At 42.9% G+C, this 16,437-nt stretch overlaps 1 protein-coding gene across 1 annotated transcript in view; it reads left to right on the plus strand.

Moving 5' to 3' along the window:
* The window catches only part of LOC131220055 (uncharacterized), a 78,761-nt gene extending 62,665 nt beyond the window's left edge, over nt 1–16,096 (plus strand). The window contains exons 4-6 of the mRNA XM_058215030.1: nt 14,350–14,353; nt 15,515–15,658; nt 15,848–16,096. Coding sequence (XP_058071013.1) covers nt 14,350–14,353; nt 15,515–15,658; nt 15,848–16,096 — 397 coding nt within the window. The remainder of the gene's footprint in view (nt 1–14,349; nt 14,354–15,514; nt 15,659–15,847) is intronic.
* Nucleotides 16,097–16,437: the final 341 nt, after the last annotated feature.

Genomic DNA, 16,437 nt, shown 5'->3' on the forward strand with positions numbered 1-16,437 from the left:
TATGAATCTTCTCAATTTAAAGAATTATGAGAAAATAGTAGAATAGTTCACAAAACTATAGCTCCTTATACACTAGAACAGAATAGAATAAAAGAACGTAAGAATATAACTCTAAAAGAGATGATGAATGTCATGTTAAATAGTTCAGGCTTACCCTCAAATATGTGGGGAGAAACAATTATATCTGCTTGTTATATCCTAAATAGGATTTCTTTTGAATCTTCTGAACAAATACCTTATGAACTTTGGAAGAATCATGTTCCTATTTATAAATATATTAAAGTGTAAGGGTGTCTTGTTAAAGTAGGATTGCCTTAAATAAAGAAAAGAAAGTTAGGCCTAAAATGACTGACTGTGTATTTATAAAGTATGCACAAAATAGTGTAGCCTAAAGGTTTCTAGTTTTAAAGACTAAGGGTAATATTCTAGATTCTAATACAATTATAGAAGCTAGGGATGTAGAGTTCTTTGAGGATGTATTCCCTATGAAATCTAAATCTATAGGAATAGAGAAGTTAATAGATCAGATATCGCGTATACTAGTAAAAGTACTTGTGAGCAAGTAGTAGAAGAGATACAACTAAGAAAAAGTATTAAAGGTAGAAGAGAAACTAAACTAGGAGATGATTTTTTCACCTTCTTAGTAGAAGATGATCGTAGAACTTATACAAAAGCAATTAACTCTCAAGATACAACATTTTGGAAGGAAGCAATAAATTATGAATTAGAATCTATTATATCTAATAACAATTGGGAACTTATAGACCTACCACCTGAAAATAAACCAATAGGTTATAAATAGGTGTTTAGAAATGAACTAAAACTAGATGGAACTATTGATAAGTTTAAGGCTAGGTTGGTAGCAAAAGGCTTTAAACAAACGGAAGGAATAAATTATTTTGACACATATTCTCCTATAACTAGGATTACAATTATTAGAGTCTTGATAGCGATAGCTTCCAATTATAAACTGGTAGTACACCAGATGGACGTTAAGATAACTTTCCTAAATGGAGATTTAGAAGAAGAAATACATATGAAGCAACCTGAGGGTTATAAGATATCAGGTGAAGAAAAATAAAGTATGCAGACTAATTAAATCATTATATGGTCTAAAATAGACTCCTAGACAATGACATGAAAATTTTGATAGTGTTTTAAATTAAATGGATATCATATAAATGATGTAGATAAATGTGTATATAGTAAAATTTCTAGAAATGATTATGCTATTATATGCCTTTATGCTGATGACATGCTTATTTTTGAGACTAATATTAAATTAGTTATTGAGACTGAGAAATTCTTGTCATCTAAATTTGACATGAAAGACTTAAGAGAGACTAGTATAATCTTAGGTATTGAAGTAATGAGGAAAGATGGTGCATGCTATTGTATTATTGCAATCTCATTACATTGAAAAGTTACTGAGAAATTTTAACCATTTTGACTGTTTACCTGTCAGTACACCTTATGATTATAGTATGACTCATGAAGAAAACAAATAGTAGTTTATCTCAATTGGAGTATTCCGGAATAATTGGTAGCCTTATGTATCTAACAAACTACACTAAACTAGAGATAGCTTTTGTAGTAGGAAGGCTAAGTAAATATACACATAACCTTTGAAAAGAGCATTAGAATGCTTTGTCTAGAATTTTGAGATACCTAAAAGGCAATATGGCCTATGGTTTACATTATAATGGTTATCATGTTGTCTTAGAAGGATATGACGATGCTAACTGAATCACTGATTTAGATGAGACAAAATCCACTAACAGTTATGTCTTTACCTTGGGTGGAGGAACAGTCTCTTGGAAGTCTACCAAGCAGACATATATCGCTTGATCAACTATGGAATCCGAGTTTATTGCCTTAGAAAAGGTTGAATCAGAAGTGATTGGCTTAATTAGAAATCTCTTAGCTGATATACCATTATGACTAAAGCCTATATCGACGTGTCTATTCATTGTGATTGTCAAGTAGCTATAGTAATAGCAAAGAGTAAAATACATAATTGAAAGAACAAACATATTAAACTCAGACACAACATAGTGAAACACAGTTGCGTGATGGAGTCATATCTATTGACTTCGTGAGGTTAGAAAAGAATCTGACAGATCCTCTGTAAGACCCGTATTCTTGCCCGTACTGTCCCATAGGCTTCCGTGGTCCTCCCGGTAGAATTTCGGCGACCCGCGATCTTTTATTGGCAGTTGCGTGTGACCTCGAGTGGTATCCCGTATTCCAGATTCGGCTCGACCCGAGACCTATACCCTTTTGACCGTGCAGTCGCTGCGATTCTGACGCCGCGTCTCGCTCGCCGAGGCGATACTCAGGCCAGGAAATGTGGGCCCGCGTTCGGTTCGAGAAAACGCCGCGCGTTGCAAATACCGAGAGAATCTCTATGAAATATCACATCAATCCATCAATCAATCAAAGTACTCCCATCACCTCTCACCCCATCCCCAAGTACAACCACCCCTCCCCTAAAGTCAATATTCTCTTACAACCAAGTACACTTACCCATCACTCACCATCCCTCTCTCCCATCACTCCTCTCCCATCATCTCTCTCTATCTCTCTCTCATTCTCTCTCTCACTCTCCCAAGCAATCCCAAGAGAAGAATCGTCCATGGCTTCCATGGAGAAGCCATGTGTGGCCCACCTTCCTATCACCCAATCCCAACCTCTAAAATCGATCTCAACCGTTGAATTTTGTTCCCTTGAAGCTCTACAACGTGTTGGTGGAAGAATGAAGAAGAAGATCCTAAGGTGGGTGACCATTTTGTGTAGATCTTGACTTTTGGATCATAGTGGGACCCGTTTTGATGTATGTGATTTAGATCTTTGAGGGGCCCATAGTGGCGGGGCCCCTCCACCATCCGATCCTTCTCTTCTCTTCTCTTTTCCTTTTTTTTTCTTTCTCTTTTTATGTTGATGATGTTTGTGGCCCACTTGATGGCCTGTTGGGGGTCAGGCCGTCCAAGGCATGGACATGGCCCACCTTGATGTGAAATCCACACCGTCCAGCAAATCTGGACAGTGAGACCCATGATGAATGTGTTTCATCCAACTGTCCGTGTGGGGCCTACCTTGATGGATCGTTCAGATCATGGACCCCATTGTGATATATGTATTTTATCCATCCATCCATTCACTTGTGGCCCCCACTCGCTGCACGTGTGTAAAACCCACACCGTTCATCCATTTCAAGTGTGGGATGCACCGTAACAGCAGCCGTGTTGCTGCTGACCATGAATGAAGAGAAAACATAAATATCAGCTTTCTTCAAAAGCTTGTGGGTCCACACGTGTGGACCCACCTGGTGTAAGTGTTTCATCCCAACCGTCCATCCAGTTGACGGTGAAGCCCACCTGATGTATGGATCTGTGTGGACGCACCTGGTGCAAGTGTTTCATCCCAACCGTCCATCCAGTTGACGGTGAAGCCACCTGATGTATGGATCTCGAACACGGATCCTCTGTTTGGGTCAAGCAGGAAAAATTGTGATTACTGCAATCTAATTTTGGACTATTGAATTTGCACCGTTGCTTGATACGGACCAACCACTGTACAGCAAAGGAGGAAAAAAAAAAGAAGAAGGAAAGTCGTGGTTTTGGCAACAGAGGATCCAGACTCACGGATCTCAATCACACCGTCCAGCTGAGGACGGTGTGGCCTGCAAGATGTAAGTGTTATATCCTAACCGTCTAGATCAGGGGACCACCGTGATCTATGTGATCTATCCCAACCGTCCATCTTCCAGACGAGCAGCGTACAGGTGCTGTATTTAATGCCAATAAGTTCTATGCGTCTGACCAGGAGGTGCGTGTTATATCTAAACCATTCGTACGGTGGGCCAGCAGCCCACCTAGTTGAGGTCGGCAAGACCAAACGGTCCAGCCACACCGTCCAAATGTGTGGACGGTAGGGCCTATCTTGATATATGGGACCCACCAGGTGTTTTGATCCAGACCGTCCGTCGGATCATGGAAGGTGGGGTCTGATGCATGTGTGGCAGTCCACACCGTCCAGTCCACTGGACGTGGACCCCACCATTATGTATTTATTTTATAACCACGCTACCTCTCCAGCACATGAATCACCTTGGTCCACACGTGTGGAGCTTGCCTTGCTGTATATGTTCATCCCAACTGTCCATTTTTTTTCGGGCCAACCATGATTTATGTATTTTTCCACACCGTCCAGCCTGCTGGACGGTGGGACCCACCTCCCCTTTTGTATTCCAGCCACACCGTCCGTCCATTCACCTGGACTGGTGGGCCACACGTGTGGACCCACCTTAGGATGGAAGCTGATTGGCTGGTGTACTTTACACCCGCCATATAGTTGATGTATCGACGTCAGCGAGTTCTAGGGGTCCCATCTGGATCATGGACACCACCATGATGTATTTATTTCATCCACACCGTCCAGATTGTGTTGGATGGTGCTGGACAATGTTTGTACAGTGCTGATTTACTTGGGCAATGTTTGGGCGATCCTGATCTTCATTAGAGAGCCATGTGTCCCATAGAATGATAGTGTACAATGATACACATGTTACATCTACAACTATTGAAATGATTTTAGATGTAATCCAAGCCCTCACCGTAAACTGCAAACCCTCCGCGACCCACATCATAATGGGACCCACCATGATATATATGTTGTATATTCACACTGTCCATTCATGTGGCCCCCACATGATGTACGTGTTTGATCCAAGCTGTCCATTTTACGTGTCCCATTATGATATATTTCCAGCCCATTTGGTAAGGCCCACTGTGATGTGTTTCTGGCCCATTTGGTAAGGCCCAATGAGAAATATTTCCAGCCCATATGGCGTGGCCATTGTGATGTATTCGTAGCCTAAGGGCAAGGCCCATTGCGATATGTATTAGGCCCATGATGTGTGGCCCACTTGATTCATTCGAGGCCCAAGTACATGGCCCATTTGATGTATATGAGACCCATGTGTAGGGCCCGCATGCTGTGTATATGAGGCCCATGTGCAAGGCCCACATGTCGTGTATATGAGACCCATTAATGCGGTCCACTTAATGTATATTAAAGCCCATGGGTTGTAACCCATTCTAGTATTTGAGGACCATGGGTCATGGCCCATGGTGATGTATATTAGGCCCGTGTATTCGGCCCATTGTGATGTATATTAGACCCTCGTATGAGGCCGTGGGCCCACTGTATGCTCGGCCTTATGTGGGCCACTCCTTGGGAGTAATGTTGGTTGAATGTCCACATTGATGGGCAATGATGGTTGGACGTCCACATTGTAACCTTCCCTTATGCCTTGTCAGGCCACTCTCATTAATGATCAATTGCTGATTCTGATTGACGTGACCGATTTGACAATTCTGATTATTGATCGATCCGATTGTCATGACTGATTTTTTCGATTCCGATTATCGATTGATTTCGATTGTCGTGACCGATTTGGCGATTCTGATTATCGATCGATCCGATTGTCGTAACCGATTTGTCGACTCTGATTATCGATCGATTCCGATTGTCGTGACCGATTTTTCGATTTGCTTATCGATCGATCCGATTGTCGTAACCGATTTGCCGACTCTGATTATCGATCGATTCCGATTGTCGTGACCGATTTGCCAATTTTGATTATCGATCGATCCGATTGTCGTGACCGATTGCCGATTCTGATTATTGATCGATCCGATTGTCATGACCGATTTTGCCGATTCTGATTATCGATCGATTTCGATTGTCGTGACTGATTGCCGATTGATATGACCGATTTGCCGATTCTGACTATCGATCAACCCCGATTGTTGTGACTGATTGCCGATTGACGTGACCGATTTGTCGATTCTGATTATCGATCGATTCTGATTTGTCGAGGCCAATTGTATAGGCCGATTTTGATTGTCGAGGCCGAGTATCGAGGCCGGTTCCAAGTGTCGAACCTGATTGTTAAGGCCGATTTCGATTACCAAGGCCTATTGTTGATGCCTACATGATGCATATGCGACCAGTGGTTGAGGCCCATTGTAATGTATTTGAGGTTCATGGGCAAGGCCCATTGTGATGTATTCGTGGCATATGGGCAAGGCCCATTGTAATGTATTCGAGCTCCGTGGGCGTGGCCCATTGTGATACATTCGAGGCCCTTGTATGGAGCTCGATGTGATGTATGTGAGGCCCATGAGCAGGGCCCGCCTGTTGTGTATATGTGTCCCTTCAGTAAGGCCCATTGTGTTGTATATTAGGCCCTTGTGTGAGGCTGTGGGCCCATTATATATTTGACTCTATGTAGGCCATTCCTTGGGGGGCAATGTTGGTTAAATGTCCACATGATCGAGGTCGATTATCGATGCTGGTTGTGGATACCGGTTATGAGTATGTGACAGCATAGCATCATGATACATGCCCATACGCATCATCTGCATGTTTGTTATGAGAGGTGGTTGATCATTGCATATGTCATTGAGCATGTTGTTATGAGACTCCCTGATAGGTGGAGGTTATCTCACATGAGCATGCGGTATGTGCAGGACTGATGCATGACTGGATTGTATGACTCATGCATCTCGCATTATGATTACTGTATGCCCTAGCGACATCAGGGCCATAGCCTCCACAGGCATATCGTGGTTGGCTAAATAGGACACCGGAAATGTTTGGTTCTAGCATACGGGCGCCATAGATGTCCCTGGGTGAAAATCTCTAAACCTCCGTGGCCAGGAGACGCCCTAACGTCGAGACCGAGTGGATACATGAACGCCCGAGTACCGAATACCAAGAGGCCACGTCTCCCACTGTGTCGTGGTCGGTTGGGAGGAGGTGTGGCCTTACTCGCCCGAGGATAGGGGCATTACTAGGTTGAGTTTGACCAGCTCGTGAATGAGTTCGCTACGACGTGCCGGATAAGTATTGGTAGATTATTGGCCAGGTGGATAGTGAGGTTTCTTATGCTCACTTAGACTGTGCTTCTGGGAGAAGGGCAGTGCCATTTGGAGTGTACTAGACTCCGGTGATGATCACAAAGAGAAACCGTACTGATATGTGGACTTATCGAGTAGGAGTTACATATTCATTCATTCATTCATTCACTATCAACTTAAGTTGGTGGTGCGCAACTATTTGTTACGAGTGCTTTCGCAATGGCCAGGATTTCGGTTGGGGCGCGCGACTAACTTGAGATCAGGAGTTTACCACATTGAGTCTAACTATCCAAATTTAGGTATGGGACTGGTTTGGATAGAAGTCCCTTGTGATGGACCCCATAGCCTGCGATACTACGTACTATCATCCCGACTTCACACTCCAGTATGGTCATTTCATTCGCACCGCATATTGCAGAACATTCGCGGCATATGCCATTTTGGGCTATTGTGTCTCTGCATTTATATGGTTTAAGTACGGCTGACGCTATTTGTGTTACCCGTCAGGAATGTATATTGTATTGTATCCTCTGCATCTAATATTTGGCGATCTATGATTCCTCATTTGCATAATAGTTCTATATTGCATATTCTGACATTGATTGACTCATGGACTTGTCCGTATTTTCGCTTACTCTGTTATCGTATGATCTTGTCAGTATTCCTGCTTACTCTGATAATTCATGATCTTATCAATATTTCTGCTTATTTCGATATTGTATGATTTATGGATTACCAGTATTTCTGGTCTTATATGATGATGTCATTATGTTGAATACTTGGCACTTACCTTGTACACACTTACACCACCCTCTAAGCTTTTTATAAGCTTATGCACGATAGATGCGTGCAGGTGATGTTAGGTTGCAGTAGTGTTGAGCTTGGAGCGTGCGGCGGTCTTCTGGAGCTTGGTTTTTAATTATGTATTTCCTTTCAGCATTGTACTCAAATGATTATATTAGTGGATATGTGATGATGATGTTGCCTTTGTGAATTGGGTAATCTTGTGGTTATGCTTATTACGAGTTAAATGTATATACACAAAAAAAAAACCTCTTTGTAGGACCCTAGGATCGGAATCTGGCGTATGGACGCTGGGAGCCGAGAATGGGGTACTACGGAGGCTGTCAGCACCGGATTCGGCAATCGGGATTCCTATGAATCCGATTTCAGGGTTTGGGGCGTGACATCCTCTGACCAAAGGACTATCTAAAAGATTGATCAATGATAAATCGAAGGGAATGTGCCTAAGCCTAATATATAAGCTGCCAGTGTCGGCAACCCAACCTATACAAGTGGAAATCCCATGAGATAGGTTTAATGGGTAAACAACAAGATACGAGGTAGACGATTGCACTGAGATATATGAGCCCCTTCTATGCTGTAAAGTGCGAGCAACAACGTAAAAGGATGAGTTTTTTAGAACTATTAATGAATCTATAACCATATATTTGGTAGTGTATACAGTTGCTACATACACTTGATAGAATTTACTTATATGGGTGTGGAGTTGGAGGCCGCTTCCTATGAGAATTTTGGCGAATTCTCTAGAACACTCGTGAAATTCAGGTAATGGTGTATGGCCGAAAAGCACCGAACTGTATAATCACTTATAGAGGAAGAGTTGTGTGAGTGGCATGTACTTGCGATTTATATTAAAAGAATTTAGGTTTAAGACAATCATGTCACCTGATTCCTGTAGACCTGTCTTGCTTACTCTAGTGTTAGTTCAAGTCTATGGTGACGCCTACACCATTGTACAACTATTATGCTTTAACCTGAAAGACTTTTATTTTGAAACATCAAAATTAATATTAAAATCAAAATTTCAAATATTTCAGTTTCCCTGCACATTTGAAATTTTTGTTAATTTTGAGTTGTGGGTTTTGTCCCACGTCGGATTTAACAAAGAAAAACATCTTGTATCTAAGATATACTTTTTGCCTTGGGGCTTAAGCCCCATTCAGCGGGCATGTGAATTTGGTCCTTAGGGGGGGGCGTGGGTGCGAGTGCGAGTGTACTCGCATGGGTGTGTGTGTGTGTATGGGTACTTGTAGGACTTTATTTATGAGAGTATACTCACACTTGCGCCTTTTCATTTTAAACTAAAGAGATATGACCATTCGGTTAGTCGCACCTGTTGGGTTTAAACCCAGTGGACCTAATCCCTTCAAGAGGGTGCTTAATGCACCAATTCGAAGTCTATATACGGACTTCCATTCTAATTTCTAAAGTACAAAAATATTTTATTCTTGTATAAAACTCTCTCTGTATTCTGGTTTATGAATTTTGATTGTTGAGTTCTTCGTTGAGTCAACTCAGCACTTTTGGGTTAAACTGCAAGTGGTTCAAGCCTGCGTACAATGAGTGCACCCTGGGACCGGGTCATAGTCATTGTATACTGGAGGTCGATTGCTCTAGAAACCTGTTGCACTTGGGACGCTGTCCAAGGGAAGCAAATTCGATTTCAAGACAAGTGACTCACGTCATGCCTCAAACTTAATTCAATAAGTCCTCTTTCTCAAAATTTATTTTCTTTTTTGGTTCTCAATTTGTAATAGTATATTTAATTCAACCAAATGTTCCAACAATAGACCCCTGGTCTGGAGGAAAATTTCGTAACTTCATAATGTGTTTTATGTTAACCTTAGTTCATTTCGGGATAATATATATTCCGTCATGAGAAAAAAAGAAGTCATTGTATTAAGAGATACTTTTTCATTTTTTTCTTATGAGTAGTGCCTTAGTGTAGATCTGTGATTGTATTAAAAGGAAACTACATAAATCTTTGTATCGTGGTTTGCATCTTTTCATATTTTCTTTTTATCAATATTATTGTATGTGGTTGAGAAGGAATACTTCTCCCAACAGAAAACCCATCATGTATATAGAAGGCAAATCTGTAACTGACATTTTCGAAAATTCAGCTTGTTTAGGCTATGAAGAATGATTTTTTTTTTTTACTTCCTTGAAATTATTTTTTAAATGGTGTAAACAGCGATGTTTCCAGTTTTGTATTTGTTCATATTCTTCCTTTTAACTAATATATGGATGATAAAAGTTATTAAAAAAAATATAAAACAAAAGCATGGGATGAGGATGAATGGATTCTCATGTTTTATACATATCTGACCCACTTAATGAATGGATTCTCTGGACATATCGTCTGAGTAATGTTAACAAGAACTGAATCAACCTCCTGCGTACCCTCACAATTAGTAAGACCCAACTCGAGTTCGTATGTGTGCATGTGTGTGTGTGAGTATGCATCTTGTTCATTTTAGTCCCGCAGTCCTACCGATCAAATCCAGTGACCCGCAACCCTTGGGTAGTGTTTGCGGTCATCCTTGAGTTCGGTCATATAGACCCAACTTGGATTGATCCAAGACCTATGCCATTGCGACCGCATCGTCACCGCGGTTCCAACACCGCGTCTCATGCATAAATCTGATGTGTACATCAAAAGATATGGGGCGCGCTCTTTTTGGACCGTTGATCACATTTTGATGGGACCCACCTGGTTGCACGATTTTCCATGTATAATTTTCCATGCAATCCATGACATTATCACCTAGAAAGCCTAGCCCCTATAGCTAGCCAAGGCTCAAGCTCCTAAACCCTAAGCACATTGGTTTCTCCTCCAAACTCATCATGAGTTTCTCTTGCCAAGGCAAGCATGCCTTCTCTTTTCTAGGAAACTCATCAGTTCCCTCTTGCTACATCTCTCTCTCTTCTCTCTTTTCTTTTCATTTTCTCTCCTTCTCCTTGGTAGAGCACCTAAAAACGTCCCACCTTGGTGAAAATTTCAACACATTCTCCTTCCTCTCCCTTCTTATCTAATCCTCTACTTTTAATCTTAACCCTACATCCATAATCCTCGGAGCCTAAGGAGTCCAATGCTACAAGAATCTTGAAGATCCATTAAGGTGGGTGCATTTAGTTTAAGATTTTCTGATTTTCTTGTGGTAGATTCTCCTTCATCTCATCCTTAGGAACTTGTGGGGCCCATCAAGTGATGATGGAGGTCCCCCATATTTCCATGATTGAGGCTAATGGTCCATTCCTTTGCATGCAAGCTCCATGGATGGGGCCATTCTCCATGGACCCCATCATGACATTTTTCCTTGATGCATGTCTTTTAGCGGTCATCTAGAGCATAGATTTAGGTGGGAAAGGCACTCCCACTATTGGATTGATTTCTAACTCCATGCATGTGCTAGATCTAGATTGTATATGATCTAATGGATGACATGAATGTGTTGTGATGAAGGGAGGACCTCAATAGTGGCAGAGATCCTCTCTGGTGGCCAGACTTTCATTTTTCCCTTATTCTATCTTTCATTTTTTTATATGTGTAGATCACTTCTGGGCCCTGGAATATCCAGACCATCCAAGCAAGGTGGACGCCCATTGTTGTCCATTCCTTGGATGTTGGCACCCTAATTCCTTCATATCGGATACATACAATAAGTTTTAAGAAGGGAAATTGGTCTGGATGTTTGTGGGGCCCACTAAGGTGGAACAAAACACCAATTTCACGAGGTGATTCGCCTTATGTTGGTTCCCATGCTTAGTTCATTTCATATATATATATATATGTTGTTGTCCATAAATTTTCTAGACAGTTACTGGATGGTTTTTGGGTCAGGATTATGGACTGATAAGAGGGATGTTTCACCCCCATTGATAGATGATTCTTGGAGGTGTGAACCCCACCTTGATGTGTGTTGAATCCCACCTCCTTCCGCCCTTAATTGATCACCCAAAAAGGTGGGCCAAGAAGGTCGGTCAGTCCAGATTTTCTAGACCGTCCAGCCACTCTGCATGTTGTAAAAACATAAATATCAGCTTGTTTCTAAAATGGTGGGCCACCTTTGTGGACCCCACCTTGTTATATGCTTGTATAGGGATGTTAGCCCTATATTTTCTTAAATTTTAGCAGATCTGGGCCCACTCTAATGGTGTGCATAAGTCAGGGGCAGCAGCAATGTTTCAGCAGGAGTTATTTCTAGACCTTGCTGTCCATAATTTGTGTGAATTAAATAAAATACTTATGCTATCTCAAAAATTTTAAAATTTTTCAGTGAGGTGGCCCACCCATGGTAGGATAGACCAGAAAAATGTGGGGGCCAATGGACAGTTGTACACACCATGGTGATGGCTGGACCGGCCCACTATATTGTGGTCTCTAGATCAGGTAGTATCTCAGGACAGATTGTTTTCTTAAAATAAATTAAAATATTTTAATGTCCAAAAATCCTGATATTTTTTGAAGGTATGTTCCACCCATGTTAAGACCCACATACAAAATTTGGGGGCCAATGGACACTTGTACACACCATGGTAGTGGCTAGACTGTCCCACCACGTTGGGACGTCCATGTCAGTCCGATTTTCTGGACAATTATTTAAATTAACTAAAATATTTATAGATGTCGAAAAATCTTAAAATTTTGTGGGGGTGTGTATCACCCATGTAAGTATCCCTCCACAAAATTTTAGAGACATCGAGCCTTTGTACTGCCCGCGGTACGACCTAGAGTGGCCCACCAGGTAGGGACCCCCAGGATGGGGCGTCCAGCCTTGGTTGGCCGTCGAGCCTACTTTATATGCCCACCTAGACGTGTTGTATATCCCATCATCCATCCATGTGGGGTCCTTAAGGGACTTGATCATCTTCCCCTTTGGTGGTTTCCAATTGGGGCCCATTTAAATGAGATTCTGGGCTAAATACCCAGGCCCATAGGGCTGCCCACACATGAGGCATCCCTGTCTTGGGCCGCTACTGGCCCTGCACTCCAAGGACAGCCCACTTAATATATGAGTTATATCCCCCCTCTCATCTGGTGGGACCCACTGTTATGTATGTGGGCCATCAGGAATTTCATCTACTATAAAATAATTTTTTGGTTGTTGGATTCCAACCAACCCAGAAAAATGGGTGGGCTGGAATTTGGTAATGAGCCCAATCATTATTGCTTATAAATGTTGTTTTGGGGCAGTATGGCCCACAATAATTGAGGTGGATTTAAGTCAGTTATCTTACCATTTTAATTTTGTTTTTGGGCTTAACTAGTGCATGATTAAAGGCCCATTCCAATTGGATTCTTCTTGGGCTAGTCTTCTAGTTAATTAATGGGTCTTATAGCCTTGGTTGGGCTGAAACTTTTGATAGGCCCGTTGGACCCTTGGGTCCTATATTTACCATGTCATTGTGATGGGTCTTATGGGCCAAATACTCAAGTAGTTGGGCCCTTGCTTATCCACTATAATAAATCCATACTTTGGCCGAGATGTGAGGCCCAACTTTCTTGTGTTAAATATAAGGATTTCCCGTATGTTGGGATAATGGGCTACCCATTAGGCCCACCACAATCAGTGAACCCATGACCCTTATGGTTGGGCCCTAACCTTGCTTAAGGGCCCAACAGGTTGCCTAGGCTTAGTGTATGGCCCACTAGGCCATGGATTAATTGGGCCTTGGACTTTTCTTACATACGTAGCATGATACCATTTTGGGACCCAGTTAAGGTTAGATGTCATCCTTGGTGGCCCTAAGGTGGGCCCATAAAGACCTTATAGGTGGTTAAAGGCCCACCTTAGACCTTGTTAGGGCCGTTTCCTTTTTGAGGCCTTAGGACTCCCCTAGCTTGTAAGTCATCCTGAACTATTGGACCCCCACTAAGAGAACTTCGTTTCTCCTTAGAGTTTTTGTCTATATATATATATATATATATATATATATATATATATATATATATATATCTTGTCATTGTCCCTCCTTGGGAAGGAGGAATGCATATTCTACAGGTACTGCACTTACATCGTTGTGACCCATACGCACCATTTGCGTGAATTGATTGCATTGTACGGTGGTCACAAAGGGATGGAGTTTCTCCCCTTATGCACATTGAGTGCCTGAAGCTTGTGCATGATCTGTGTGTGACTCATGCATTGACATCGCATTTCATGATGATACCGCCCTTGCTTTATCAGGGCCTTGCCTCCACAGGGATATTCGTGGATGGCTGGATGTGTGGACGCTGAAAATGATACTTAAGCATACCCGGTACATAGGATGCTCATGGGTGAAATTTCTAAAACTTCCATGGTACCAAGGATTTGCTCCAACGTCGTGACCGGGTGGATTATATGAGCGCACGAGGGCCTTTTACCATTAGGCCGTGACTCCCATTATTGTGTAGTCAGTTTGATAGGGGTGTGGCCTTACTCGCCTGATGTAAGGAGGCATTGCTAGGCTGAGTCTGACCAGCTCGTGAATGGGTCCGCTACCGTCAAGCCTTACTGGTGATTAACTGTCCAAAGGCGGGTAGTGAGGTCTCTTACACTCGTTTGACTGTGTGGGTTATCGAGCGGCAGTCATTCTGCAGTGTAATGAACCTCAATGATTTCCTTATGACTAGAAAGGTACTTGACATGTGGATTGGATATGAGCACTGGCATTACTTGTATCGTATTAGCATTAATTGTATAAGCCCCTTCATGCATTGCCTTGGTATGACTCCTAGTACTCATTGTATCATATTCATGATAAGCCTTGGTAAGGATGGTGATATCCTCTTTGAGCATGTTTTCCCTTCTTGCATCTCCAACTATTCTTCTCTGCACTGTTATCACACACTTTCATCACCCGCTAAGCTTCTATAAGCTTATGCACAATTGATGCATGTAGGTGACCCTAGGTAGGTTCTGTAGAGCGGCAGAGCATGGATTAGAGCTGAGCTTGAGGACCCAGTGTTGCTGACTTTCTCTCCTTTTCTATTATCTTTTGTATGTCCTTTTGAACCTGATGTAAACTTGTAAAAGTTCAAATTCTTAGTGAATTTTGTGATGTGTGCCTTGTTATTATCAGATATACTTGTTATGATCTTAGGTATGCTTATACTGAAACTGATTATATTGTTATGAAAATTCTCCTTGTAGGATCCTAGAATTGGAACCTGCCTCAGGAGCCGAGAATGGGGTACTACGGAGGCTATTGCAGCTAGAACTGGTCATCGGGTTCCTTGTGAGTCTGATTACCGAGTCTGAGGCATGACAGGAGTTGGTATCAGAGCATATCAAGTAATTATGGAATAACTCGGGATAACTTCGTATGTCTACTTAGAGTATAGGACAAGTAGTATCCCGAGACCTTTCCTTTCGCTCCATATTGAGCCTATAATTGTCTTGACTCCTTGCGTTGTCGTTATTTTGTAAACGATGCCGCCTGGACGTGGCACCCGAGGTCGTGACACCCGTGGTCGAGGCACCCGTGGTGGTGGTACCCATGGACGAGCCACCCGAGATACCTGTCCTACTCGAGCACATCCTGCTCCCGTTGTTGAGGATCTGATTCCTGAGGTCCCGATCTAGCCTGTTCCTTCTGTAACACTCGTTCCTTCAGTTGCTCTGGTTCCCCCACCGATCCCCCCTCCTCAGCCTGCTATTCAAGTTATAGAGGCTCGTACCCTATAGGCCACACCCGTACCTCTGCTCGAGGCGAGTGCCGCTCTTGCCTTTCCGACAGTACCTATAGAAGCCGAGCATTTCTAGTAGTTGATACAACTTGTAGCTACTGCATTGCAGACCCTTCAGCCTGTTATTGCCGAGTTTTCTGGGAAGTCTAACTTACCACATGCGAGCGCGATAGCTCAAGAGTTCCGGCAGCATGATCCCCCGAGGTTTATCAGTGATCCTGACCCTTCTGTCGCTGAGGCTTGGCGCACTGAGGTTGTGAGAATTTTTGACACTATACAATGTCCTACGAATCAGAGAGTATCCCTTGTGAACTATCTTCTTCAGGGCGAGGCCCGTCATTGGTGGTCATCCGTATTCAGGACGGTCGGGCCCTAGTTTGTCTAGACCTGGGAGGAATTTGTGGTCCGTTTTGACCAAAAATTCTTCCCTGAGCATATTTAGATCCAGAGGGCGATCGAGTTTGAGACCCTGGTTCAGGGAGATTTGACCATATCTCAGTATGAGGCCCGTTTCTTGGCTTTGTCTATATTTGCTCCTCACCTCGCCAGCGATAAGAAGATGAGGGCCCGTCGTTTTGTGACTGGTTTGCATCCTGCCCTTCACAGCCGTGTAGTAGGGCATTGCTTGGAGACGTTTGACGAGGTTGTGCATCGGGCACTAGTTTATAAAGAGGACTGGGCTATGACCTAGAGATCGAGAGTGCAGAGTTCTGGTAGAGACCGGAAGTGGAGAACTCCAGCCGGCAGTTCCAAGTAGCACTGTCATTAGAGATAGAGGGGTAGATCAGGGTATCAATAGCCTGTGGCTCAGTCAGTAGCTTCTTCATCATCATCAGCACCGTCAGCAGCAGTAGCATCATCTTTCGACCCCTTTTCAATGTTTGCTTCGGTTGTGGACAGGGCGGGCATCAGAGGCGTGAGTTCCCTCTCCCCATACAGCAACAGAGGCCACTGCAGTTGCCTCCTCCTCGTCCTCCTCAGTAGCAGAGGCAGCCAGGCAGACCTCCTCAACAGAGATAACAGTAGCCGCAG

This window comes from Magnolia sinica, chromosome 12 (genome assembly GCF_029962835.1).
Source record: "Magnolia sinica isolate HGM2019 chromosome 12, MsV1, whole genome shotgun sequence".
NCBI lineage: Eukaryota > Viridiplantae > Streptophyta > Magnoliopsida > Magnoliales > Magnoliaceae > Magnolia > Magnolia sinica.